The 27,644-nt window shown below is 51.2% G+C and overlaps 9 protein-coding genes across 9 annotated transcripts; 6 read left to right on the top strand and 3 right to left on the bottom strand.

Annotated features, from left to right (window-relative positions):
- Positions 1-76: 76 nt before the first annotated feature.
- B0T23DRAFT_158021 (T-complex protein 11-domain-containing protein) lies at positions 77-2,736 on the top strand. The gene has a single exon (XM_062832664.1). The coding sequence runs from the start codon at positions 343-345 to the stop codon at positions 2,545-2,547; it is 2,205 nt and encodes a 734-aa protein (XP_062691462.1). The 5' UTR covers positions 77-342; the 3' UTR covers positions 2,548-2,736.
- Positions 2,737-6,109: 3,373 nt separating this feature from the next.
- Positions 6,110-8,082, top strand: B0T23DRAFT_443215 (major facilitator superfamily domain-containing protein; the record flags this gene model as incomplete). The annotated part of the gene is made up of 3 exons (XM_062840851.1): positions 6,110-6,573; positions 6,640-7,060; positions 7,090-8,082. 3 exons carry the CDS (start codon positions 6,110-6,112, stop codon positions 7,765-7,767), a joined length of 1,563 nt encoding a protein of 520 aa, XP_062691461.1. The 3' UTR covers positions 7,768-8,082.
- On the bottom strand, positions 7,848-8,475 carry B0T23DRAFT_157999 (uncharacterized protein). Its single transcript, XM_062832663.1, has 3 exons — positions 8,432-8,475; positions 7,984-8,341; positions 7,848-7,862 (listed from the first exon to the last, which is right to left on the bottom strand). Exon 2 carries the CDS (start codon positions 8,262-8,264, stop codon positions 8,049-8,051), a length of 216 nt encoding a protein of 71 aa, XP_062691460.1. The 5' UTR covers positions 8,265-8,341; positions 8,432-8,475; the 3' UTR covers positions 7,848-7,862; positions 7,984-8,048.
- Positions 8,447-10,750, top strand: B0T23DRAFT_318429 (heterokaryon incompatibility protein-domain-containing protein; the record flags this gene model as incomplete). Its single annotated transcript, XM_062835076.1, has 1 exon — positions 8,447-10,750. One exon carries the CDS (start codon positions 8,447-8,449, stop codon positions 10,748-10,750), a length of 2,304 nt encoding a protein of 767 aa, XP_062691459.1.
- A 91-nt stretch (positions 10,751-10,841) lies between these two features.
- On the top strand, positions 10,842-11,482 carry B0T23DRAFT_157976 (uncharacterized protein). Its single transcript, XM_062832662.1, has 2 exons — positions 10,842-10,992; positions 11,056-11,482. The coding sequence occupies exons 1-2, from the start codon at positions 10,933-10,935 to the stop codon at positions 11,419-11,421; spliced, it is 426 nt and encodes a 141-aa protein (XP_062691458.1). The 5' UTR covers positions 10,842-10,932; the 3' UTR covers positions 11,422-11,482.
- Positions 11,483-12,022: 540 nt separating this feature from the next.
- B0T23DRAFT_317909 (uncharacterized protein) lies at positions 12,023-12,889 on the bottom strand (the record flags this gene model as incomplete). The annotated part of the gene is made up of 3 exons (XM_062835034.1): positions 12,023-12,347; positions 12,392-12,502; positions 12,612-12,889. 3 exons carry the CDS (start codon positions 12,887-12,889, stop codon positions 12,023-12,025), a joined length of 714 nt encoding a protein of 237 aa, XP_062691457.1.
- A 2,323-nt stretch (positions 12,890-15,212) lies between these two features.
- B0T23DRAFT_320116 (uncharacterized protein) lies at positions 15,213-19,630 on the bottom strand (the record flags this gene model as incomplete). Its single annotated transcript, XM_062835156.1, has 6 exons — positions 15,213-15,490; positions 15,549-15,690; positions 16,056-16,223; positions 16,370-16,389; positions 17,824-18,814; positions 19,001-19,630. 6 exons carry the CDS (start codon positions 19,628-19,630, stop codon positions 15,213-15,215), a joined length of 2,229 nt encoding a protein of 742 aa, XP_062691456.1.
- Positions 19,631-23,174: 3,544 nt separating this feature from the next.
- On the top strand, positions 23,175-24,236 carry B0T23DRAFT_319242 (uncharacterized protein; the record flags this gene model as incomplete). Its single annotated transcript, XM_062835112.1, has 2 exons — positions 23,175-23,303; positions 23,523-24,236. The coding sequence occupies 2 exons, from the start codon at positions 23,175-23,177 to the stop codon at positions 24,234-24,236; spliced, it is 843 nt and encodes a 280-aa protein (XP_062691455.1).
- A 1,422-nt stretch (positions 24,237-25,658) lies between these two features.
- Positions 25,659-27,643, top strand: B0T23DRAFT_429391 (uncharacterized protein; the record flags this gene model as incomplete). The annotated part of the gene is made up of 3 exons (XM_062840191.1): positions 25,659-25,766; positions 26,477-26,895; positions 27,037-27,643. The coding sequence occupies 3 exons, from the start codon at positions 25,659-25,661 to the stop codon at positions 27,641-27,643; spliced, it is 1,134 nt and encodes a 377-aa protein (XP_062691454.1).
- Between the last annotated feature and the right edge of the window lies 1 nt (position 27,644).

Raw genomic sequence — 27,644 nt, 5'->3', positions numbered from 1 at the left:
GCTTCCCTATCACAAGATACAAGGGCCGCCACGGCTGCAGTCCATGCCCCTTTCCGCCTTTCCGCAGGCACTCAGTCCTTTTCCCCCCCATCCATCCCTTCGTTGCCTTGTTTGCACTCCTCTCGCATGCAGCAGCCTTCTGGTGATACACCTTGCTAACATGCATGCCACGAACAAAGGTCTTGGTCGCATTCATAACTGGTCCATTCGCCCTACCCATTTCCCCGGGTTTCTCTGGACTCCTCCTCCTCACCGATTTTTCCCTATAATTTCACCCGTCGTCGCTCACGTAGCTTGGCTCCAGCAATACCCTCAAGAGATCAAGGATAGTCAAACTTCAAAATGGGTGAACAAGGCGCAGGCGGTGGCTTCGAGAGCCACTTGTCTACTCACAGGCGACAGGACTCCACGGCCGAGGAGCCCCTACCGACAGAGACCGTCCCCGAGACGCGCAACCCACCCCAACAGGCCGAACAGGAAGATCAGATCATGCAAGAGTTCTCCAGAGTATCGAGGGAGCTGGCCACAGATGGAGGAGAGAGCACGGCTTCAACACCGGCGGCAGAGACGGCACCCCGGCTATCCAGGAATTCGTCGACGCGATCCAACAGGCAAAGCACAAGCGAGTACTTCACCGCCCATGCCAGGGATCGCAGGCCCTCACCGCTCTCTCGCAGCTCCAGTGTACCAATCGCCCCCAAGCCCCTAGAACCCCCAGTCACCCGCGCAACCTTGAGTGAACTCGACGTCAGCAAGATAATACACAACCCCAAGCTGCGCCATGATATCAACTTCGACCCTGAGCTACACTTCCGACCCAACCTGGACGGCGAAAAGGGAAAGAGAAAGCAGGAAAAGGCCAATCAGTTCTGGAACATGTTGATGGAGCAGCTAATACAGTTTGTTATGGATCGGGAGGGCTTCTACGCGAGATATGGGACAGACGACAACTGGTGCCTGCCAGCACTCCTCAAGGCCGCTCGGGATATCATTGAGACGCTGGTGCCGCAACGGGATCGCGACTTGCTGAATGATGGGTTGAACGTGGAGCTTTTGATGCAGCAGTTTCACCGCGGTGTTGCGGATCTGGAAAAGTTGGCGGCCTGGCTATCCGGCGTTCTGAAGCTACACTGCGCACCGATGCGCGATGAGTGGGTGGACGAGATGTACAATGAGCTCAGCAACGGGAATCGGAACAATGACATGGGCGAGCTGGTCAAGGGAATGAGGAATCTGCTTAGTGTGCTGGAGGCCATGAAGTTGGATGTTGCCAACCACCAGATCAGATGCCTTCGCCCCGTCTTGATCGAGGACACAGTTCACTTTGAGCAGCGCTTCTTCGTCAAGAAGATTCAGGCGAGGAAGCTTAGCATTGCTGCTGCCAAGCAGTGGTACCGCAACGCTGAGATCGCCGCCTCCATCGCCTACGCCAACACCCCCAGCCCTCATGCTCAAGCCTTTGGTGAGACCGGCACTTTCTTCGAGGCCCTCACACATCTCGTACTGCCTTCCACTTCTACCGGAAACATTCCCAACACCTTCCTCTTCGACGAGGAGCGCATCCTCAAGCTCAGGTCAGATATGTATGACAGCATCTGCCTCGAGATTTGCATGCGCAAGTATGAGGACTACGACAGCCTCTCGAGACAGTTTTCCTCCGGGGTTCCTGCTTACGTATCTGACGACAACGGCCGTACACTAAGCACCCGCTCGTCCGCGGAATTCAACTTTTCCCGTCCTTCTAGTCTAACCTTTAGCGACCGCAACTCCCTATCATCAACTCCTTCCTCTCCTCGCAGCTCCGTCATCTTCCCACCCACTACCGGCTCTTGCATCCCTGCTCAGGACTCTGCCGAATCCCGCCGAAAGGCACAGGAGCTCTACTCGTCTCTTCTCGCCCTCCTCCACACCGCTCCACCTGCCAGCCGTCCTGACTACAGGTGGAAGAACCTTGCCGGCGCCATGGCCCTTCAGATTCTGCGCTTTGTCAACCACCCTCAGGCGTCCCTGGCCGAGCTCGAGTCCAACCTTGTCCGCGTACTAGGCGACCCCACATGCGAAGTGTTCCGGGAGGTTGAAGCCGAGTTCCAGCAAAAGCTGCTAGGCGAAGTGGCGGTCAAGGTCAAGGAGTTTAGGAATCTCTCTGGCGTTGGCCTCTTCTCGCGCGCAACTGGTGGAAGGATCCAGACCCCTGGCACTAGGGCCTGGAATGCCGGTGGAGCTGGCGATCACCTTCGCACCCCTGGAGCCAGCAAGGTGATGGGCATCCAGAGCCTTGGCGGTAGTGAGCCATCAACGACCGCTACGTCTTCAAGCCCATCGAGCAACAGGGACCCCCGCGAGGAGGCCGGTGTCGAGGACATGGCGATGCGGGTCGCCCATTTTGGCGTTCTCCACTGGAGGGTCTGGGCACAGTTGGCGTATATCGGCGATGTCGAAAGTGAGTTGGAGAACGCGGACTTGATGGCTCAGATGCAGGCCCAGGGGTCAGCGTATGCCGAGCAGTTTGCTGCGGCCGCTGCGGCTGCCAATGTTGGAAGGTCATAGGTTGATGTGGCCAAAGTGAAAGAGGACACCGAGAGAGAAGAAAAAGAGAGAAGCATTCATTGCCTTCTTGGAGAGATGCCTTGGCGGCAGTGGCAGTTGCAGGACTGACTGCTGCTAGCTTTCAAAGCTTTTCGTTTTGTTGTTAATGCTCTTTTAATCTTTTGCATCGTTTTGCATTGTTAGGGTTGGGGAAAGGAAGAAGATGATGGTTGCTATACCGTCTGTGACACTCGTCACCCCCCCTTCCACCACTTCCCCTTTCACCACTACACTACTATTAGTCCTCACGGTTTTTCTTTTATCTACTACTACTACGGTTGGGGTTGGGTTTGGTCTGGTCTGGTCTGGTCTGGTCGGCTCGGTTTGGCTTTTGTTGTTCAGTTGCTTGCACTGGTTTGGCTTGCTTGCCTGCTAGCTGGGTGCCTGGGTGTTGTGCGCGTTTGGGTGTTACAGTCGAGAAAGAAAGGGTTTTGCGCAAAGTATTGTGACGTTGGCAGAGAGAGAGAGTCAAACAAGAACGTTTTTAGTAGTACTCGGAAATACCCCCCCGTTTTTTTTATCAGCTTATTTTTATTATATCTCTTATTTTCCATTTACACTACTACTACACTATCAAAACGGGGTCACGTTGTTCGCCTCGTTATCATACGATAGTCATAGCATATCTACTACTCTTACCTAACTTACTCTACCTACCTTAACCTCTTTAACTATTACTACTCTACTGCTACTGCTACTACTACTATTACAAACGTTGACTCGGGTGTCTTGCCATTGCTATAATGTTTTGTCTGTGTCAACTCTTGTCATGAATGCGTGTCTCATGTGTCAGCGTTCGAACACAGAGGTTCTTCACTTTGTAATGACTATATAGGTTCAAGTCAGAGCTCACAACTAGAAAAGACGTCTCGTTACCGACCATGTTTCCTCAGCTTAAATGTATTTAGCGAAGAATAAGACAGTCCTCATTTGCTATAAGGTCTGTGCACGATGGACACACAACAGATAGACCGACAGACAGTCACTTAATCAGACACAAGGCAGAAGACACAAGGTAAAAGATACAACAACAGGCACGCGCCAAGAAGGGAAGAAAGGGGGGAAAAAAAAAAAAAGCAAGCGAGCGAACAAACGTATCAGTTATTGACTAGTGACCTTTAGCATTGTCCAGTAAGTAGGTAAGGTAGTGAGTGATGCTAGCGGTTCAGTGAACCACTGTCATCCTTTTTTTCCTTTTTTTTTTTATTTTTTTTTATAGTTTTGGGGGAGGGGGAGAAGTGGAGCAAGCGAGGGATATCTTTTTTTTTTTTTTTTTTTTTTCTTTCGCTGGTGAGGATCGATGATGGATGGGGTTGGTGCGTGCCTACTGAATGGACGCTCGATTGAGTTCGTTGGGACGGTGACTACCTATGATTCGTTTTGGGGAAGAAAAGAAGTTGGAATTTGGATAGGTAGGATTGGGATTGGGACCGGCTGCAGGTAGAGTTTGGTGGTGGCTCAGGATGGTTGAGGGGTGGTTTGGTTTCAGTTCCAATCTACGGTGTACGTAACGGTAAGTCAATGTTTTTGGGGCGTTTTTTTGGTTTCTGTTTCAAACGTGGATGGATGGGTTCAGTTTGGGAAGACGAGCATACCTTGAGATTATTTGCAGGTTTTGTCATCTTGATTCGTCGCTGCGATTCCGCTGTGTGTGTCGTTGATAAAGATGAGTGTCCGGATGTTTTCCTCATCTTGTTTCTTGTTTTTGGTTCCTTCCGCCCGACAACGTAGGATCTTGTCTCTACTGCTTCGTCACATTCAACCACGTACGTACGACAAGAGAACTGACAACCACCTGCCTTCTATACGTATCTAGGTACTCATGCCAAAACCCCTGCCTGCCTTCGCTTCATAGCATGAACCTCTCTCTACTCATCGTTCCGAACGCTAACTGACAGAACCAGATCTCGAATGCCAAGTTGAACCATCCATCACGTAAAGACCCCTCGTGCATTCTAGACAGAACGAGTGCGTATCGATCGATACCGTTACCACCTGTACGTTTCCGCACATACCCCAACTCATGTGCGGGTTACGCAGCACCTCTTCGCACCGATCGACATAGTATATTCGGTCTCCCATGCTCTCGTTTGGGCACCCGGGGGTCGAGCAGGGAAAGGTTTCTATGGTTTGTTGGCACATCTTCTATTGATAGCGAGCGTGGTTATGATGTTGATGTATGTGGGTGAGTGCGTGGGTTTGGCGGTCGGTGAGTTGGAGTGCCTGATGGAACGAGGCTCGATAGGTGTTGGCGAAGGGATGAAGGATGGACTGGACTGGACTGGACTGGACTGGACTGGGGCTGAGACGGAGGCTGGAGAAGTGAAGGGTTCGGCCGAGGTGGTGGTGGTGTAGTCGCCTGGGATAAAGATAAGCCGCGGCATCAGTGGGTGTATTTTTTCTTGTGTTGGGTATTGGTAACATGCTAACATCCGAGTATGTGTGGTGTTGGACACCTCGAGGCTTTTGCGTGCTGACTTTGTTTTTGCTTCTACCAAGCTGATGTGCTGAAGATGTCATGGTGCTGCTGGTGATAATTACCTATGATAATGGAGAGTACCATAAATTGCATCCTTGAATTTTCTTCATCTTGCCTGAAATGCTCTTGCCTTCATTTTCCGAGTCATCAAGGTAGGTGCTAACCACGCTGCTTCCAGGACTTCCAAAGACTCTCATGGTGTTTCTCTTCGAGTACCGATGTGTTCAAACCTCGTAGCTACCTACACCTTTCTTGGCATAAACAAAAATGGATTCATTGTTAACTCGGCCGTTTCAAGCCGATCATTGGGTTTCTACCTGCAGAATCCCGGCAACGTTCACAGATAGGCAAAGGATGTTAGCACTACTTGTTCACCATTGAAACTACCAGCTAGTAATGAGATATAACAAGCCCAATCTCTCCTCAGCAGAGACAGATGGAGCTGAGGTTGAGTAGGAGAAGATGACGCGCATGGGAGCAGACAAGGAGATAAATCCAGTGAGCAACAAATCGGAAGTGATACAAACTGGCAGGGATCAAATTTGCAAGAGGAAAAACACAGATCACAGAATTATATAAGCTATATGCATAGAGTAATGAACCGGAGGAGAGTGATTGTGAGTGAAGTGTCCTAGGCGGCCACTTATACGCGGAATTACGTACCTGCATGCTGACGGGAGTCACGAGATTAGAGACCTTTTTGTTTGTGCCGATGTTCACCCGCTGCAGTCTGCAGTCTGCACGCCTCGATTAGCGCCGACTGATATGACTGGAGCCCGGGAGACCTTTTCCTTTTACGCGATGGCGGCCCGAAGCTTAGCCAGACGGGCCAGACCCCCATCGGCTTCTTTCAGTTATCGTGAGGATCCAATGTTCGTCGACAGCCCCGCTTTGGGCCGCCTTTATTAACCTCCATTGTTCCTGCCATGCAGAACACAGTCCGTTCATCCATCGTTTTCTGATTCTTTCCATCGGCCGTCGGTGTTGGCAAATTGCCTAGCACACACCACCTTGGCATCTGCCGTGACTTGACTTTCGTTCATCATGGACGCAATCCTGCTCCACGGCCTTATCGCCGTCGAAAGCGCACCGGCTCTCAAACTTCCCTCCGCTCCGGGAAGAGCCGTAGCCCGGACCTACCCTGGTGCTCCACAAGAGGCTGCAAGTATCGAACTTCAACCTCTGTCCCGTACCCCAAAACCCAACAAGTCGGCTTCAACATCTCGGATCAATCTCGCTTCTACTTCAAGCTCCGGCCATCTCCCCAAGTCTCGTACCGAGACGACTATCTTCAGCGTCGGCCCCGAGTTGGAGGAGCAAAGCCGTCCAGGAACTCCCAAAGCGGACTCTGTCAACGATGATAGCGCAAACATCGATGGCGTCGAGGCGATGCAGAGCATCATGGAGCCTTACATGAACCGCTGGCGGTTACTGGCCATGTGTTTGATCAGTCTGAGTAACGGCATGAGCGATTCCGCGCCGGGTGCTTTGATCCCTTCCATCGAAGAGTACGTGTTGTCTCTCCCATTCTCTGCAGTATCATCCCCCAGAAGTACTGACCAGTAACAACGCAGGTACTACAACATAGGCTACGCCATCGTCTCTCTCATCTTCGTCGGCAACGCCCTCGGCTTCATCGCCGGCGCCTTCTTCGTCGACGCCATCCGCGAGCGACTAGGGCGTGCCAAGACGCTCGCCGTCGGCCAGGGCCTCATCTCGTTGGGATACATCCCCATGATCGCCACCGCGCCGTACCCGGCCATCGTCGTGTCCTTCTTCTTTGTCGGGTTCGGCATGTCGATTAATCTGGCCATGGGCAACGTGTTCTGCGGATCGCTGAGCAATTCCACTACGGCGTTGAGTATGATGCACGGCTCGTATGGCATTGGAGGTACCGTCGGCCCGCTGCTGGCAACGGCCATGGTGACGGTCTTCGAAGTGGTGTGGAGTCGGTACTATGCCGTGAGCTTGGGGTTGGCGGTTCTGGGGGCGTGTGTGCGACGTGTGCGTTTTGGGATTACGAGAGGGATACCCAGCAGCACTTGGGTTCCTCTGCTGGTGGAAGTGGTGGCCAGTCGGGCTCAACGGCGGTACCCAAACGTGACTGGCGTGCTGACGTCACGGCCATGGTCTCTGCTCTGTCGAACCGTGTTGTCCTTCTTGGTGCCCTGTTCATCTTTGCCTACCAAGGCGCCGAAGTTAGTATCTCCGGCTGGGTGAACACCTTCCTGATGGACTCTCGCCATGTGCACGATGGCTCAGTCGGTTATGTGACCGCTGGTTTCTGGGGCGGCATCACGCTGGGTCGGTTCCTGCTGGCGCCGCCGGCTCATCGGATTGGGGAGAAGTTGTTTGTGGTTATCGTCGTCGTGGGAGCGTGTGCTTTCCAGCTGGTGGTCTGGCTGGTGCCGAACTTGATTGGAAACGCAGTGGCTGTTGCCATTGTTGGTCTGCTGCTGGGGCCCGTGTACCCGTGTGCAGCAGCGGTGTTTATGCGGAATATAAGCAAGCAGAAGCAGGTTAGTGGGATGGGTGTGATTTCGGCGTTTGGGAGCTCGGGAGGCGCAGCGGCTCCGTTTACGACGGGTTTGCTGGCGCAGGCAGTTGGCACTTTTGTGTTGCATCCGATTGTCATTGGGTTGTTTGTGGTTATGATGATTTGTTGGTATGGTCTGCCGAATAAGCCAAAGAGAAGCGAGTAAACGGTGGGCGAGGTGGGTGTTTCTGTTGATGGGCGTGGCATGTCGGACATTGATACTTGTTATCGGGACGTGGCTTGAATATTTTGAAGTTTTGGCTGCAGGTATATCGATGCCTTCGAGTCAGTCTAGAAGTCGTTGTTTCGCGTGTGATGCTGCAAGACGTTCTCACATACCGCGGATTGCTTTCACAGATCGTTATGACGTCTGGTCCATTACCTTGTGTATTCGTTTCTTCCTTCTTTCCATCTTTCGACGCCCTTCCTCTTCTTTCTTCCTCTCGCTTATGGCTTGACTGCAGATACCAACGGAAACTCCACAGACAATAACTCTACCACCCACTCAGACGACCACCAACTAATCGAAAACTGAAGTATGAATCTCCAATGAGAGCGACTGAGAGGTGAGGCTCTGTATAGAAAGAACACGTCTCCCTGACCTGGCTGAGCCTGGCTCACCAAAATCAGACAACATACAGCTGTCGTGATGCAGCCAACCATCGTCGCAGGGCATCAGCCACTGACGACAGATAATTTGCCTACGCTAAAGAGATCAGGTGACCGTTGGGCGACAACAACTGAAAATGCCCGCGTCAGCTTTGCCGAAAACCAGCGACCTCATCAATCTCAGCAGTCTTCTTAACAACTTCAAAGGAAATACTCCATACCCTCACGCCTTCTGCATGGGTTCTTCCTTTTCGTCGTGGCGCGAGCCGTTGGTTCATCATGCCGGCGATATGACTGGCAGCACTGATAGAGGGCTGCATCAGCTATCGATGACTTCAAGAAAGATCCCTCAAATTCCGAACAAAAAAACGGTCAAGCTATGCATTCGATGCAAGATGATCAATATGAAGGACTTCTTTGACCATGAAGCCCCCAGCATGGCTCGAAAACCCAATCAATTGTTGTACCTTGGAAAACTAAAGCAGGAGACGAAATGCGTACTTTGTCAGTTTTTCTATTCGATGCGATGTCAAAAAACCGAATCACATGACGAAACAGAGGTCTACACCTTGCGATCGTTCTTGTTGGGGAACGTTTATACACCCTCTGTGGCCTACTTTGCCTCGCACTATGCTCCTTCTATGGTGCTGTGTGTTATCCCCGGCAAAGCCAAGGGCTCTGAGGACGGCCTCTTTCGTTGGACCAGGGGCAATTGTTACATTAAGGTTCTATCAGAAATCGGTTGGATAGTTCCACAGTCCTTTACAGCTGCGCCATTCTTCAGCCACAAGAAACCAAGCCTAAGCGCGTTGCCTTTTTCGACAACATCCATCAATTATCCTTTACTACGGGCATGGTGCGGACATTGTGAGACTCACCACGACACATGTGCCTCAGCTAGGAAGGCGAAACACATGTCCGATAAGCAAGGACTCGGGCCTGCGGTCCGGTGTATTGACTGCCACACGCGCGAGATCGTCGAGATACAGACCTCGGACAGATACTTCGCTCTCAGTTATGTTTGGGGTGAACAGCCCTCCCCAGGGAGCGGATGCACTTCAGGCGCCAGAGAAACAGCCTCGGTACGCGGTGCACGACAGCTTCCTAATGTTATACCAAAGGTCATCGAGGATGCAATGATTGTCGTGGCAAATCTTGGCGACCGTTACCTGTGGGTTGATCAGTATTGCATTGATCAAAACGATGAGGACGACAAGCACGCTCAAATCGGAAACATGGCTGCTATATATGAAGGCGCTTATGCAACGATTGTGGCATTTTCCACCCCAGACTCTGCTTCTGGTCTGCCTGGTGTCAGGAACCTAGCAAGAAAGCCGTACCCCTCGGTGGCACATCCAAAGCATCCTCTTTCTGCGCTTCGACCAAGTGTTATCAGTTCTCCAAAGCTGGCCAGCTCTTCAGTCTGGATGACAAGAGGATGGACTTATCAAGAAGCCATACTGTCACGCCGTCTTCTGATCTTCACCGATTACCAGGTTGAGTTCATCTGCTCGGATGCTGTGTGGCATGAATGTACTCTTCCCATACCTCTACCGCCCAAGATCAACTTGTCGTATGGCTCTGAGAACTTCCTCGAAGCAATCACACCAATGGAGAGATCAGCTGACAAAATTCCGCTGCACATGGCCGTCCTCAACAAATGTATTGAAGAGTACAGTGGGCGTCGCTTAACTCATCAATCCGATGTCCTGAACGCTATAACTGGCTTGCTTTCACGCATATCAACACTTACATACTTGGGTATTCCAATCCTCCAACAACTTGAGTTGACCGCCATTCTTCCACTCAGGCAGTCTGCTACCTCTAAGCAGGCACTATGGCGATTTCTCGCTGGCCTCGCCTGGTGTCCCGCCGACAAAGAAGGAATACCTCTACGGAGAAGAGATGCCTTTCCCAGCTGGTCATGGCTCGGCTGGGAAGGACGAATCACATTCCCATCACTAATTGCCTTCGATGGAAAAAGCTTTTCTCCACATGCACCCAGAGCCTGCGCAAGTGTTTGGATCGCGAACCAGGTCACCCAAACCAAGGGCGAAACACTTGTGCCTCTTGTACACCTTCTGGAGGAAGCACCATTGGGCAAGGAGTCCACGAGTATTCTACCTCATCTAACCAACTACCTTTGGGTGGAAGGCGCGGTAATCAAGATGGCATTTACCAAGGGGCGTGGTGATGAAAGCGGGGTTCTCGTACCCAAAAGTTTTCATCCGCCGATGAGGTCACGGTCCGACAAGACCAGGATATCTTTCCGAAACTGTAGTTCTGACCGCCCAAGCCAAGGGACTGTGTATCAACGAATTCTGACAGAGCAATGGGATTGTCTCTTGCTTGTAACCAGAGACAGTTTTCCGTCTCAGGACGCCTATTTCCTTATTCTAGACCAGGTACAGGGGGACGAGACCACAGAAGCTGAGAATTGCCACTACGCGGTTGGGTCGGCCGAGCTGGTCATTTCGCTAAGAGGTGGTGATCCACCATGGGATGACCCCAGTCTGCGACGCAAGATCAAGCTATGCTAGGCTAGCAGGTAGTCAAAGGCTTTATCCCATCAGCCGGCTCAACCTAGGTACCTATCTCGACGCCGACACACATATACACAGCTACAAGGGCTTGTATCTGGTAGTCATCACTTTCGAGCCGAGGGGGTTTCAGTTTCGGTAGGGCTGAGTGACGGACGGGGCCGTTGGCAAATTTGGCTACGATGGTCACTTGTGTGTGGGAGCCGAGGTCGGTGATAGTACCTGCCTTTTTTTCGCTCCAGGTACGTTCAAACCGCAGACCAAGTCAAACATCTTTACAACGTGCTGACCCGTAGTATCGGCAGGCAATGAGTGATCTTTACCTCGTACCTAGTGCAGACGCACCAGACACGCGGACCGTTATACTGATTGCGCTTCTTCGAATACCTACCTTGCAACCGATGCGACTTTGGGGGATTTCTTTTTTCCTTTTTTTTTTTTTTTTCTTATCTGCTATGTCTGGTCTACCTCTACATGTAGGGAAGAAACACGGGATGATTGATCGAGGAGGGTACCAGTACTTCCAGATATCTAGAATACGTCGTCTATTTCAACCTTCGTGGCTGTCTCTCTACTTTATTTCTTGTTCGTTTCCTCGTCCTTCCGCGCTGCTTACTTTTCCATTATCCGTGTTTCTTTTTTTCTTCTTTTTCTTTGAGATCATCCCGTAACCTACCTACCTTGGATACAAGGAATACACCATACCAAGAAAACACTGCTAAATGTCAACCCTCTTGCAAGCAACATACACTTCTCGTGATCAACGCCTCACTTTTTGATAACTTCTCCCGATAGGTACCTTACACTAACAGCCTAGAGTTCTCAGGGCCCCTCTCCCCATCTAATCATCATCTCCACAACGATTCTAGCTTTGCCATATGATCCGTCTTGCTCTCCCGATGTCAATAGTCCCTGCTAGGCGTGAATGGGAACCTGATAGTGGCTACACAGGGCTTCGACCGATGGCTACCTCTAGGAAGTGAAAATGGGCCAGGAGAATTGTAACGACAATAGGAGCAGCGAGTTGTAAGGCGATGACAGGGATTCGCCTATTCCCATGCTACTACAGTTTATATCTTTTTTCTCTTTTTCTTCAATAACGGCTTACAATCGAATGGAATATTGGCGACAAAGGCGTGTGCGAATGTGGGTATGAGCGACGTTTTCAGCGTGCTTCTTAGCCCAGGATCTACCCACCAAACAAACAACCAAGTTCCCCAAACTGACGTTTACTCCGTTTTTCCACCATTGGCATCACCGACCCTCGTGCCCTTATAAAGGGTAGGTATTCGGTCCCGAAGGCAACAGCCTAGTATCGAATCTCGAAGGGGGTCCTCGAGCTTCAGCAGGCGGCTCCAGCGTAGGTAATTCGTGACGTCTAAAAGGCGGGACAAGGAAAGGGATAGACGAGCTATTCTTGCCTGAGCCAATGCCAATGCCAATACGACCATATGGTCGCTGGACATGGCCGTACTCCTGTGGAGTCGGGAGCTCCGGTTCTCCCACCTTGGGTCGGGCAGAAGGAGGTTGAAGCCAATTCCCGTTTGTACACCAGTATTCAATGCCTTGGCATTCCTTGATGAAGTCCTCTCTGTGCCTGTCGGTGAACGCCTTTGCAATATTCTAAATGAAGCAGTCCACCAGTGACTGAAAGAGTGTGTAGTTCCGAGATTTTGCCCGATACCAAGTGTCGGCGTTTTGATTTGTCCGGAGCGGAGGTTTTTTGATGGTTCTTGGGTTGGCTGGTATATCCTAGGAGGTCAGCATACCTAAGACTGTGGGAAAGTAGGTTCCCTACCGGGAGACATCATCCATCGTTCTACAAGCTGGCATCCGGAAAGAAAGAGGGTAATGGAGGAACGCGCGCATACCGAGGGTTCTCTTTAACCTTTCGAGCAAGAACCTGTCTCTGGCCAAGTTGCTGTGACCATTTTCAGAGCTCTCCGCGTACCGAACAAGCAGCCTGAATCTCGCGATCAGCTTCTTGAAGGCCTCGGAACAGTCCCAGTAATTTTTGTCAAGAACTCTCTGAACCCAGCTGTCGACGAAAGGGGTAGCCAAAGGTCCAAAGATGATATTCTCCTCGGCGACCCAGTTGATCGGTGCGTAGAGGGATGTAAGATGAGAAGATTGCGCCATGATGCAGGACCACTTCGAGATAATGCGGAATGGGGGTTTGATTTTGCTAAATAAGTGACTATCACGGAGGTCATATCTGCGTTGTATCGACGTATCACAGAAAAGATGTAAAGGCGAAGCACTGTCAGAGTGCAAAACAACCAAAACGAGGGATGAACACATCTTGAGGGCGCGCAGTTCCTGACTCGAACTTGCCTAAACACATCGAGATGGAGGGATCTCCACCAATTAGACGTATACGTACCTTCCGTCTGACTAGTAGTTTGCAAAAGATCTCGTCGTGATGATGATTAAGGACAGCACTTTCCAAGGAGAGTTCCTCCCTGAGTCTTTTTGCGAGAACAACAGCAGCTAGAAAACGCAGCGAAACAGAAACCGAAGCGAGCAACCCGACGTTAAGATCATACTATCATCAATCGTTGAGGAAACAGCACTGGATGCTATTTTGACAACCCATATCAACTGGACGTATCCGGGAAAACTCGACTTGAACTACCCTCTGCCACGGGCATCTTGTAGATGCCCTCGCTATCCCAGAAGAGGATGACTGGGTGGTCGCTATTGTTCGGTGTTCGGTTAGCGAAGGATCACCGAGAAGCGAGGGTCCGTCCTGCATGTGTGACGAGAAGGGAAGACGAGCCCCAGGAGAGGATAGGGCAGGAGCATGCGCAGGAAGGGGCGGGAAAGATCGAGCAAGCAAAATCACAGAAGAACGGGAAGCATCAAAGCCCGTTTCCACACTGTGAGGGATAACCCGAGCGTTTTGGACTCCGATGAAGATGTTGAGACGAAGATCACCATCCTCTAGCATCAACTGGGGGAAGCAATGCATCGGGAGACGGCCAGAAAGATGGGCAATGATTTCTTTCAAACGAACCATAAGATGTCAAGATGAAATTGAAAATTCCACCGGGCCTATTTCCCTGTTTCGGCTTAAAGGGATTCCCAATGGATCGTGAACATCGACATATTACGGGCCTAAATTGGTGGAGTTTGGAAACATGAAGGGTCTGATCAAGCACAAATCGGTGAGTTAGATCGTAGGTTGCGCACGGGAATATGGAACACTTGAGGAGAACACGACTCTTATTCCTTTTTAATGTTAGCCAGTCACATTCGTTTCGTGGAAAAAGTAGTTCTATTCACGTTGGCGATGTTACATTCCTGTCCCATCTTCTTTCCATCCCCCTCCTTGTGTGGATTACATTTCGCTTCATTTCCTGCCCCCATTGTCCCGGTTCGACGTGTTTACACGGAAACCAAGCAATCAAAACTTTATCTGCATTGTTTCGGGAGTTTCTACTTCAGTGGGTGAAAAGTGATTACTGAGTGTCTCCCTCGTACCTGCTCTCTTTTTCCGGCCGGCCAACAACGCGCGACGCTAGCCGACCCAGAATCTAAGTACAATTCTAGTTCCTGAAATGTCCTTCATAGGTGCGCAATCTGATACATCTAAGCACATACGACCATACCCACTGGAAAACTCGGGATCCCGTCCGCTCTCCCATAGATAAGCCAGTGAGGGCCAGACTAGTAGTTGGGTCGGTGACGACCAGCGAATCCCTGGTGTTGTATGTTTTTTGCTCCACTTTCCTTTTTGCTGATTCATCTTCTGCAGTCTTCTCTGTGTTGTATATGCGGGAGGCGCTTATTTTCCTTGTGATATGGCGCGAGATTACATGTGCGATTTATATCTGATATTCCTGTTTTTCTTTTTGCCCGGTAATTCTGGTGACCAAGTATGCGTTCACCTCGCTGGTACCTCCCCCCTCTTTCTGTGAAGTCCAGGACCGAGAATCACCTGACGATAATGACTCCATCTGCCCTTTGAGCAATGACGGGAACGGCTGCTATCAGGGCCATTGGACTCCTCATACCCCGGCCGCTCCAACCTGAACACTGCCGCCAACAACGATGGTGGCCAAACTCGAGAATATTAGGAGTCAAAAGTGCTGAGATGCTTGGTTGGATTGCCTGACTCTCGAGGGATCATGATGTCTACTCAGGCGCTGGAGAGGAGGATGTACTCTTAGCTGATACGGGGGCGTGAAAGGGAAGAGCAACTTTGGAGGTGAAGAATGGCAAGCACGATGCGAGATGTTAGGGCACGAAACCCAAGGTAGGTTGGGTACCGATCCAATGCGCCAAAGTAGAGGAGGTACGTACAAGCTGAGATTATTTTCTCGATCTGTCGTCACTGGGTGATTGAGTCTTTCTTTCTCCTTTCCGCCCATGACTTTCTGTGAACATCGTGCTTCAAGCGGCCCTTTTCTTCTCCCCGTGAGTTATTCGAGCTTCATCCTGAACACCTCGCCACCACTACTCAGTGGGACCATGTACGAACATCTTCCTCCTCGAAGTCCACATTCGGAGTTCGTCTGCTCAACAGAGGACTGCTGCCGTTGATTCGTTCCCACCAGTGCGCATCAATACACGCTTGCCGGGAAGCAAACACCGCCGGGCGCGCTCTGGCAATCACCAAGCCCTCGTATCTGTCAATGGCATTCCGCAACTCCGCAGTCGTATCTTCCAGGTACGGAAGTACCTCTTGCGCAAACTCGAGTACGTCCAAGATGGCATGGTTGGCGCCCTCACCGCGGTCTAGACGTAGGCGTTGGGTCAGTCGCTTCTACTTCCCAGGGAAAGACGACAAACTTACACATGGCCATGGGATGCAAGGCATCTCCCACAAGCGCCACTCGACCTCTACTTCGCAGCCCCTTTGGTGGTGCCCAGTCCGTCAGGTCGAGACGTTTTACTTCAGTGCCTGCAGGAGCGTTATAGACGAGTGATTTGAAGGGCTCACTCCATGATCTAGCAAACGTCTTGAGAAGCCCCAGTTTCTTATCATTGGTATCGGGAACCGGGACGGGTGACGATCGCCCAAGCACGCCACTGCGGATGGGCCACGAGACGACAACCTGGACAGTATACTTATCCGTTCGCTTATCTGGGTAGTTCCCGGGCGCATGGAGGACTAGAGGTATTCTTCTGTCAACACCTCACCAAAACATCTCACTAGCGGAATCTGGAATGCGTTCTTACCGCTGATGTAAACATACGACCTTGTCGCAGGACAACTGCCTTGCAAGAAAAACGGATCAAGCATCTTTACCGGCTCAATCTCTTCCCTTGAGCAGTCGAGTCTGACACCCATCACTCTGACTGGAATCTGGTACTTCGGATACTGCTTCTCCGGGAACAAAGCCCGGCGAATTACTGAGTTAGCACCATCGCAAGCCACAAGAAGAGTCCCTGTAGTTGATGTCCCATCGTCAAATGTCACAGTGACAGAGTCCTCTCGGTTATCGACTTGGGTGACGCTCTTGTCCCACTACAACCCCATTCAGTCCGGTTAGTATCATGCCACGCCACTGACAATGATCGCACCTGCTTAGCAACGTAGCTCAAGAAACACTCACCTGCACCTCAATACTCACTCCGACCAACTCCCTTAATCTTCTCCTCCCTTACCCTTACCCTGCTATATTCTTCCACCTCTGGCACAGAAGTCTTTAATTCCCCTGTGCTTCAATCATAAAAGGGGAAAGTTCCCGTTCGGCCATCCTCCACGGCTTTCCTATCGACGTATGTCTCCGGCAGTCGCTGCACCAGTTTCCCAGGCAGGAGTGAGCGCAGAGTGTCCAAGGACTAGAGAAGGGCCAAGTCTCAACCCAGGTTTTCCTTCTTGTCCCGAGCCGCTGGACTTGGCTCGCGGTCGAAGATGGTGAAGGGGATCGAATGGAGCTGAAGAGATTGAGCGAGAAGAAGACCAGAAATGCCGGCGCCAAAATGTGTGGTTTGGGCTTCTGCTTGCTGTCGGAGGCGTTGGACACACCGAAGTGGGCGTGACTTGACATCTTAATTGAGGTTAATCAGTGGTGATGCAATGACAAGTTGCAGGCGCAGAGATAGACGGCTTGACCCAGAAATCATGGGAGAGGTAGCGTGGAGTTATATCAACGGTTTGGCTTGGGAGCAGGCACTTTTTCTCCGGACAAGACGGACGCACAACGGATGTAACTCGTCGGTAGTCAAGTCTCGGTTTGTGTTCTGGACCCATGAATGGTTGTCAGTTCAAGCTCGCTTGTTTTAGTATTACGGTACAGCAAAACCAGATGGGCGCCATGCATGACTTTAGTCAATCTGACATGCTGCCACAGGGACTAAATCGTATCCCACCTTTGACCACTCAGGAGCGTGTGCCATGTCAGCTGTGGATAGGCAGATGAGGGGGAATGAGACAATGGTCGACGTAAGCCGTCGTGTTGTCTCTCAAGACACAATACCCGGAAATAAATATCTATATGTTACCTGCATTGCCCTTTCAATCCGTCGCTAGACGTGTCATCACACCAAATGGTAGCCATAGGTCCAAGCAATGCTAAGCAAGCCGTGAAGAACTTCAAAGAACCAACAGTCAGTCCCAGGGAGAGCATAGAACTGGACGCATCACGGACCTACCTCAATAAGCATCGAAATACCGACGCCGCTGCTGATCTGGAAACCGTTGACCCCTCCTCACTTTTGAGGAAGATCGACTGGCACATTGTCCCTGTCATGTTCCTCTGCTACACCCTGCAATTTCTCGAAAAGGTTATCCCCAATGTGGGTTCCATTTACTCACCACATTGCCCACGCCTGTCACCCCCGCTAGAGGGGGGTAGGAGAGGTTGAGGAGAAGGATGCTTGGAGCGGGATGACGGATTGCGAGAACAAGAGGTTTCGGTATGTGTACCGATTTGGAAACAGATGGGAGAGTGCAAACAATGCAGTGGTGCACTTGGCCAATCTGCTTTCAGTGTATACGCAATCTGGGTATCTACTTTGTAGAGGTAGAAGGCTGCTCATGACCAAACCACATCAGTCATCAGTCCGTTGGTCCCTAGATGCGACCCCTTCTTCTACTTCTGTCCCTCTCAACATCGGCACACCTTCCTCTTCTTCGTCACTCTCCGTCCTACTTTCCCTCATACCCCCAACCATCTCCAAATCCGCACCCTCCTGTCCACCCCTCACCCCTTCCTTTTCTGCACCCGTCTCCTTTCCCAAAACAGCCCACAACGCACTTCCAACGATTAGCCCACAGCCAACTACACTCCACCCACTCATGGTCCGTCCAAACACCCATTTATCAAACCCCGCTGCGAACAGCATCTGCGTATAAATCATGGCCGTCGCCCGATTCGACTTCGTTGCTCCCTTTGTCATCGTCACCCGTCGGTCCCTTCTCCTTTCACCCTCACCCTCACCGACCTTCTCCCCCCCATCCCCGTCCTGACCAGGTCCAGCCCCCAACCCAGACGTCAACAAAAACTGCATCACAAACCCAGCGACTCCTAACCCTATCAACAAACCCCATTGATAAACCCCTCTGGGCAGACCCCATCGAATAGCGGGTACCAAGTCTGTAGCTTCCTGCCCGATGTCGAATAAAGGGCAGAGAAGCAAGGCTAGAAGGGAGACGAAGGTGCACCATAGGCTGAAGTAGTTGACGGAGATTAAAGGGTGGGTGGACGGGCCGAGGGCGCGGATGGTGGTGTAGGCTGCGGATGCGCCGAGGACGCTGAGCAGGGCGGAGGCGATGCCTAGGAGGCGGAGGGAGGGGGGGATGTCGTCGGTGATATTATTGGTGGCGGGTGAAGCGGGGGAGGTGAGGTTGGTGGCGTTGGTATTGGGATCAAAAGAGGGTGAGACGGTTGTTGAGGTGGAGGGGGGTGAGGAAAACAAAAAGGAAATAGGGCGAGCGATGAGGACGACGCCCGCCAAGGCGACGAAGCTGGCTATTTGCTCTTTTTTGGTGAAGGGGTCTTTGAGAAGCAGGTGGGAGAGGTAGCCTGAGAGGGAGGGAGCCAAGAAGGTGATGACTGTTGCTTCGGCGATGGGGAGGTAGAGCATGGAGTACCAGAGGGGGAAGATGCCGAACTGTTTCATGTGTCAGTTTCATTCACTTTCGGAGTCATAGTTCACAAGACTTTCTTTCAACCTCTTTTCACCCGACATTCACCTGCTTTCATGCCCCAACAATGCCCATGATACGTACGAAGAGGGCACCAAAGAGAGCTTAAAAAAAAAAAAAAAAAAAAAAAAAAGAAAAAAAAAACCACTCACAAACCCAGTAACACCGCGCAAAACCAACAACCACCGCACCTCCCTCCTCCCCCACGGCGCAAACTCGACCTTTTTCCAGTGCATGTAAAGAAGCGAGAGGAGGCTAGTCAGGAACATTCGAGCAAAGAGGATCTGGAAGGGGTGCATTCCTGCTTTTCCTCCTTCTTCTTCTCCCCCTTCCCCTTCGCCAGAAAGTTCGAGAAGACGAGCAGAGAGGTTCATCAAAGCGCCGAAGAGCTGGGCAATGGCTACTTGGAAGAGAGGCCGATTGCGATGGACGAAGTTGATGATTCGTGATTTTGGGTTGGATGGGTTGGGACCTTCGGGGCCATGTTGGAAGGACCGTGAGGGTGACGGGGAGCGGGAGAGGGTTCGGCGGATGTGTTGGAATGAAGGGGAGAGGAGTTCGTGCTCGGAGAAGGGGGAGGTGGTTAGCGAGCGGAGGGCGGAGGGCTGGAAAGTTGAGAGGTTGGGGATGGTGAGGTTGTTGTGACTTTTGGCGGGCCCCGGGGCCTTGTCGATGAAGTCGGGGGAGGATAGTGAAGATGAAGAGATCATGGCGTAGGAGTCTGTGCCGTCGTAGGGGTTGATGTCCGTTTTAGAGTCGGGGAGGTTATCGTAGCGGGACATGTTGGTTTTTAGACGATCATGATAGTAGATGTATGCTTGATGGAGTTCGGGAGGGGTGGACTGAGAAATAAGCAAGGCAAACTTGGACTGATACCTAACAAACCGATGGCTGTTAAACAGTGATGAAGACGTCTAGAATGTTGCGATGAACGATGGCGATCTACTATGACCCATCAACCATGTACATGAACAAAGAAGAGCACTGAATGGAAAGGATGGTGTAAAGTTGAAAGGTTGAAATGAAGATTCTGCAGTTTGATAGCCAAGGCGAAGAGGGCGAGTCACCGGCGGATATGATAAGTGCACTGGATCCATGACAACCTAACCCTGTGAATGGTGAAGGTATGCAAGGTAGGAGAGGCCGCGTAACGGACGTGCAGAAACCCCACTTCCACATCTTCTTCAGTAACAAAGTCCAGAGGTCAACCTTGAAATTTCAACCTCTCGTCTTTCATCGTCTGTAAGCTAATATGAAGCAAGACGTTAGAAAAGGCCCTTTTGGGTCGACTAAGTTGCGTGGATGCGATGTCCTTTTCGCATCGTGGATATCGCCCGAGGTAGACTTGAGTTTTGAAAATGGAGGTACTTGGTCTGGCGAACCTTGGTGAAAACACGGGCCAATAATAAGAGAAGATATGAGAGGTTTTGCAAGTCCGTTAAGCGGCAGCTAGGTATGCCGCCACTAACGTTAACACACATCATTCACATGAGGGGAAGGGCATCTAGACCCGGTCGTGGGAAGGTGTGATGTGATGGGGCTGTTGGATGTCGGCATCATCTTTCCCGAGTCGACGGATGGGTGTGAGGGGGGTGTGTCGCGTGTGCAGATGGTGGTTGGTTGTTCGGCTGGTCAATATCCGATGACCAGCATGGTGAGTTCACTGTAGAATCAAAATGGTGGTCCGTGTAGACACTCTTGGAACTGTCGGTTGTCAATCGTTTTGGAAATATTGAGGGCGCTAAAACATCTCGAAAATGAAGAAAAGCAATATCGGGCAGAGAATGACCAACAGGAGAGCTAAGGAAGGGAAATGGACCCCGAAGATAACTCAAAAGGTCATGGCGAGCTAAGCTTCGTTAGGATGGACCACGGATAAGACCCACTAACGGTATCTTTCCTCATTAGGCTGCAGCAGTGTTAGTGACTGTTAGTGCTAGCTGCAAGCCCCCACGCCTCGAGCTTGAGCTACGCCCGCCAAGCTTCACGCAATCCGTCGAAATCCTCCTCCTTCTCTTTCAAGTCTTCTCGAAACCCCCATTCATCGCAGCAAACAACGTCGCCAAAAGTTTCACGACCAGCAACAGCGCGGATTCGAAACTGGATTTTCCACATCTGACAATTTCATCGCATATTGCTTTTAATTCGATAAGAAAGCTGGCGTCGACGAACTTCACCTTCATCTCTGTTTTCAACGAAAAGAAATGAAGCTTGACAGAATTGCGAGAACGACCTTGTAGATTAGCTTTGGGAATGATATTCGACGATGAAGGACTGGAGTTGACCGCACTTATTGATGTTGAGGTAGTCGGTGATACCGTTGGGTCCTGACTTCAGACGCAGCCGTGGAACCTGGACCGTTGAGTGGAAGCCTGGACTGGACTGGACTGCCCCTGCTGTAAAGGTAGGTAGTAGCACACTGAGCTCCAGGGTGTAGCAAAACTCGTCGAGGACACTCGTGAAGATGACAACCTTATGCCCTTCAGGATATAATGAAGCTAACGTATATCTACTATCATTTGGCAAAAATATATATGCTTGAACAGTTTTGTTCTGATTTACCTACTTTACCAGTGTGTGAGGTCGGAACGTGCATCGCAAGAACCGGAAGACATCGGGCCCCATTTAACAAACACTACCGCCACTCTCTTCCATTCACCTATATTATTCCATCCTTCATTCCTCTTTCTCCCGTGTTCTATTGCCAAAGGCAGAGGCAGGCATGACCTAGCCTTCTCGTACTCTCACTTCATACATCATGCACATTCCAGTATTCCATCGACAGTTAGCGGTGACATTGTATTGGAGGCCGTCATTCCACTTTGGTCCTGCTTCCCTCCGTACCTCACTAGTCCATTATACAAGATTGATGCCCAACATGGCCCGCCACAACAGAAACACCAATTTATCAACGATCCAAGCTTCACTCTATGAGCCAAGTCAGCACGTCTTGGCAGTGCAGCAAAAGGTCCGAGTCCTCAATCAGGAGGTACAGGAGTGGAAGGAGAACAGAGAACAGGAGATTGGGACTTCCAATCTGGACTCTAGCCCCCTCGCTGCCGCCCATGACGATATGGAGGTAGCCGAGCTCGATGAAATTGGACTGGAGGGAATGGAGCTGGAAAACTTGCAGACAGAACCGGTCGAAGAGTGATGATGGACGCAATTAGCGGGCTGTACGATTGCGTCAGCAGTATCGAACTCCCAGCCGAGTTTTGTTTTCGCAGCGCTCGTAAGACTGTACAACTCACGCGATGACCATCATATGTTGGACAGATGGGAGAACTTTCAACGGCACGGGGTGCTCGACTTCAGATATTGCTTGTACGGGGTTCTTTACTGGGGACACGGTGATCATGATCCGTCTGATCCCGGTGTAGCTGTCGGAGTATGTTATTGTAGACCGGACTTGAACCGACTGAATCATGTTCCGATTAACCGAAGCACGAGGTGCATCCGGATGAAGAGAGATGGGAAAAAGGATGGAAAATTGGGGAAATGTTCTTGGACGGTGTCCTGATTTGACGAAATGGGAGTAGGCGGATGACATGGCTGCGGAAGCGCACTTGGTATCCGCATATCCGGTAAAGAAGGGCTGATACCTCGAGACAGGAAGGAAGAGAGGAGAAAGGATGGATGGATCGATGGAATCAGATTGCAGCAAGGGTGGACGGATTGTCTGGATCAGATGAGAACGAGACAATCTTGAGATTACTAGAACAGCGAATTGATCTGAGCTCGACCTGTCTGGAATTTGGATTGCTCCTTCCTACCACGTTCCCACTCTCCCTCTCTTTGAGTGTGAGGACTAAACTTCCCATTGCAGGAGCGCATGATCCCGCCATGAAGAGAACTCGTGGTTCCAAAACACAGAGGGAAGAAACTTATCTCGAAAACTACAAGTCCGTGAATTCAGTTCTGGATGACTTTTCCTGGACTTGTGCGTCTCGGCTCGGAGCGGCACTTTGTGCGGATTTCACGCCCCCAGAATTATGCAGCCTCCGGTCCACACCAACCAAAGCTGCAAAACACCAGGACACAAGAAACCTGCATTGCCGAGGACAGGCATGCATTTATTATATTTGTTATATTCTCCTGCGTCCGTAACGGTCCGTCCGGAACCCCAACTGGCCAAGTCAAGAAAATACATGCCTGTGCATTAGCATCCCATCCCTAGGTAGACTACATAAACCCTTTCCCCCCCACCACGTTCTCTCTCCTTCCCCTCTTTCTCATCGACCCATCAATCTTTACTCTCTCACATTCTGCAACTTGCAAACCAACAACGCCACCCATTTTGTCCACACACATCTTGATCACGTCAACATGGGACGCTCCGACGCTAAAGACAATAGGCATACTGCGACGTCGCTGCCTCCAAACGGATCCATATCCGACATCAAGAAATCTCCTGGCAGCGACACAAAGAGCCCGGGCCTAGGTCACGGGCACACGGTCCACTCCAAGCCCAATTCTGCAACGGTACCTGATCCTGTACGCCTTCAGGTAACGCAAAACTGGAGACTTTTTGTCCAGTCTACAATTGAGCTCGAGGAGAGGCTAAAAAGGCAAAAAAAGGGAGAGGAGCGGAAGAAGTTGAAGGGGGCAGAGAAGGAAGCAAAAAAAGAGGAAGAGAATTTCGGGGATGACGAGGAGGACGAGGACTGTGAAGAGGCAGCAGACCATTCGTCCTCTCACGGATCTGGTTCCGACTCCGAATCTTCCGACATCATCATAAACAGCCCAGGACACGGGCACGCAATCCAGGAAGAGTCTTGCGAGACACATGAACTTACGCTTCATGCCGTGATGGCATTGGCTTCTGACGCCGCTGAGCCGACGAGTCGCGGCGATTTCATGTCCGTAATGGTAACGACTAGCACGAAGGATGACACGACAGAGGTCATCACCATTACGGAGTTGCCTGCCGACTCGGGGGGCGAGGCGGACCCCTCCAACGAAGAAGCATACGCCGGACAAGAGGAGGATAGCATGATACCACCTCCATGGCAGCAGCAAGCGGAAAAGATTGCATATCACCACAAAATGCCTGGCTGGACTTACCACCACCCCTCACCAGCCTGGTGGGTTGACCATTACGTTCAGGCGGGTTGGAGCTACTACGATCCCTTTCCGATTTGGTCTTACTACAATCCCTATCTGGACCAGATCAGTTACTTCTATCCCTCACCCCATTTGTGTGTTCACAACCCTTCGCAGACGTGGTATTACTACGATCGGGCGATGATGGGCTGGATTTACTGCGATAATGCGCTGGCTTGGAAATATATGCATCCTGAGCCGTATGAGGTTCTTGGAATGGGCCCGGAGCACCCGCCAGATTGGACTTTTTACCGTGTCTTTGAGTGTCCGACTTTTGTTCTTTAGAGATCTTGGTGGAAGCTCGGATGAGGTGAAGTCATGCTCGTTGGGGTTCGAGGGAACATCTGCCTTATTCGCATCGGTCTGGTCTTGGGGGATGCTTTGAGTCCGCGCGAGTATCGTGCTGCCTCGTCTTTTGTTTCCTTGGGTTACTTTATGTACATTTTGGAATCGGTATCGGCCTGCTAACGGCATGCAAAAATAGATGGGCACTCGTGGCGAGTTGCCTAATAGAAAATCTGCATTTTCTGTCTGGCTTGGAAATGGAGGTGCACGTGATGGTTGGACTTGCTTACGTGTAAGTTAACGGAACGGAGGCAGAAAAAGAAGATCAGGCGTCAAAAATCACCAATAAGTGGATATAGAGGTAGTACAACAAGCTCGTGTCGCGATGATGTGCTCGATGTGATTGTTTGGATGGCCGCCCTTTTCATGCTTGTGTCCTTCGTTGACAGCCACCCCATTAACTGCTGTATTGCGTAGCTGGCACCGATAGATGACTCGCCCTTCTGTTTCTATCCGACTCCGAATTTGACATTTGTTTTTTTTATGGGTTGTCCCCCAGGGGCACCTCTTTCTCTTGCCGTCTTCCACCAAAACATCCAACTCTCAATATCTCCCATGGATTGGTTTTAACCACAACTTCCGGCCCTTCTCGTGTTTATACTTACAATTCAACACCAATCCTCTCAGGTGTTTCTGCCACTGCGATCCTATATTCCCAGATGGATGCTTCTCAATTCCGGACCCTAACCTCTTGCCAGCTAGTAACTCCCTCGTGGGCTTCGAAACATACCTCTAGAAAGTCAAGCCCTCCGAGCCATCTGACTCCGACCTTATTCACGGAACCGGCCCTAGTTCCGTCCCCCGGTCCCTGCGACCCCGACCCCACTGAATCCGAACACCGTGACCTATCGATCCAGATCCCGCCGTCCCAGTCCCGGTCGCGTCTACATGTACCGCCGTAATCGGCATGCCCACCACTTTCACCACCAAGCGGTCTGTGATGACGATAGGAGAAAATGGCACCAATATCTCCACGGTTATATTCATGGCTTACCTTTATGTCCACTCAGAACAACCCAGTGATACTGTTGGCGTTGTTCGTGGTGTTTCCTCCGCCGCCATGTCCACCAAATGCAATAGGCTGCAGCTCCCTGCACAGTGAGGCTGAGGAGAGGTGTCCCCTCAATGTCTCCCGCCCCGCGTTTGACGCATTTCCTGTTCTTTCTGTTGAGGCGGATGCTCTGCCAAGATGCTCCTCTCTCACACTACTCCTGGACTTGTTGCTGCGTGTTTCGGTACACTCCTCTTTGTCAGACATCTCACCTTCGCCCGTCAATCGAATTATTCCCATCCCGACCGCCGTCATTGATGCAAACGCCTGTTAGTCGACAAGAATCGTTCCCCGTCAACGGGCCCAGCACGATGGCTGCACCAGCGGGAACGGGCAATGAGCGGGCCTACTCCCGTCCTACAAGCCGGGACGAGTTCGAGATTGCGATAATCTGCGCACTTACCCGCGAAATGGACGCCGTAGAGTTGCTCGTCGATGAATTCTGGACGAATGGGGACGATCAAAGTCAATAGGGCAGGGCTCCGGGAGACCCGAACACATACGAGCTAGCGCGGATTGGAAAGTTCAACGTAGTCCTCGTTGTCCTGCCCAGCATGGGAAAAATTGAGGCAACCGCGGCAGCACACGGTGTCGCTACAAGTTACCAGAATATCTCCCTAGTTCTCGTGGTTGGTGTTTGTGGCGGTATGCCTTCCACCAACGTAGGAGGGGAACATGAGGAGATAGTTCTTGGTGATGTGGTCATCAGCAGCATCCTTAATCAATAACGACTTTGGCAGGCAGCTACCTCATCATTTTCTTAGCAAAACTGAAGTCGAGCATACGTTCGCCAGGTCGAGCCGGGATCTTCGGGGCCTGCTCAGGAGCTTGGAGAAAACGAGAGCCCGCAATATATTCCAGAACCAGGTAGCCGACAATTTGCTGAAGCTTCAGGATCGCAACGGCCGCCTCTCTAGACATATATATCCAGGAAGCGGGAAAGACAGGCTATTCGAAGCTTCATACGAGCACAAACATCATGGCTCTGCGTCAGGCTGTCTTATTTGCCCGCAAGGATCAATATGCGAGTCATCATGGGAAATTTCGTGTGACGATCTTGGTTGTGACGCCAGACATTTGGTTCAAAGAGAGAGATGCGGTCAACCCGATCAACCCATGGTCTTCATAGGCCCGCGTGGGGTCAGCAGATGCTGTTGTTCGCTCTGCCAAACACCGCGATACTTATGCCGAAAAGGGCATCATCGCCTTAGAGATGGAAGGTGCAGGAATATGGGATGTGTTACCTTGCCTCGTCATCAAAGGCGTGTGTGATTATGCCGACAGCCACAAGAATAAAGGATGGCAGGATTATGCTGCGGCCACCGCTGCGTCGGTGGCGAAGGCATTTCTGGACCGCTACCAAGGAGCTGGAAAGATTTCCAGGCATGCAAATGAACACCGAACAATTCCAACTCCCGCACCCTTTCTTAATGCTCCATTTCAGCCTGACGATGACTTCGTTGAACGGGATGAGATCATGTCATGGCTGCAAACCGAGTTAAACAACAAGGGGAGCCGTGCTGCACTTGTTGGTCTCGGGGGCGTAGGGTAAGTGATGTTATGATCCCAAGTTGCATTCTAGCTAACTCCTTTGTGAGAAGAACAGGAGCTAATTCGGTGGTAACCAGAAAGTCACGACTCGTCATCCGATACGCGCGTAATACCCAGAAATCCTGTCCCCAAACATAGGTACATTCTCTGGGTACACGCCGGCACCCAAGCACTGTTCATCAAATCGTTTCGCGGCATCGCACAAGAACTGAGCTTGGATGGCTGGGATAATGTCAAAGCTGATGTCCTAAGGCTAGTTCTCAACTGGCTACGTTCTGACAACCGACAATGGTTGATGATTCTCGACAACGCCGATGACATCAACGTTTTCGACCCAGTACCAGGCGAACGCAGAGACTCGGGTAGTGAGGCCGCTTCTTTGACAGCATTAAAGCCACTCGACTTTCTCCGCCGATGCCAACATGGGAATATTCTGATCACATCACGATGCGAGAAAGTCGTCAGGCGTCTCGGGGTGGGGTTGCATTTTCGGCAAGTTGAACCAATGATCAAAGACCAGGCGAGGCAGCTGTTACGCCATAAACTAGCTACTGTGGAAGATGAATACGGGGAAGAGAACCTGGTTCACGCTCTCGACTGCATTCCCCTCGCTATTACTCAGGCAGCGGCCTATATCAATCATCTTGCACCAACGGGAAGGGCGTCCGTTCGCGTGTACCTGGACCAGTTCCGCGAGAGCGAGAACAACCAGGCCCTTTCTTCTCAACCACCTCCCCGAAGATGAA

This window comes from Neurospora hispaniola, assembly GCF_033458365.1.
Source record: "Neurospora hispaniola strain FGSC 10403 chromosome Unknown B0T23scaffold_5, whole genome shotgun sequence".
Classification (NCBI taxonomy): Eukaryota; Fungi; Ascomycota; class Sordariomycetes; order Sordariales; family Sordariaceae; genus Neurospora; species Neurospora hispaniola.
This window is presented reverse-complemented; position numbering and strand designations above follow the sequence as displayed.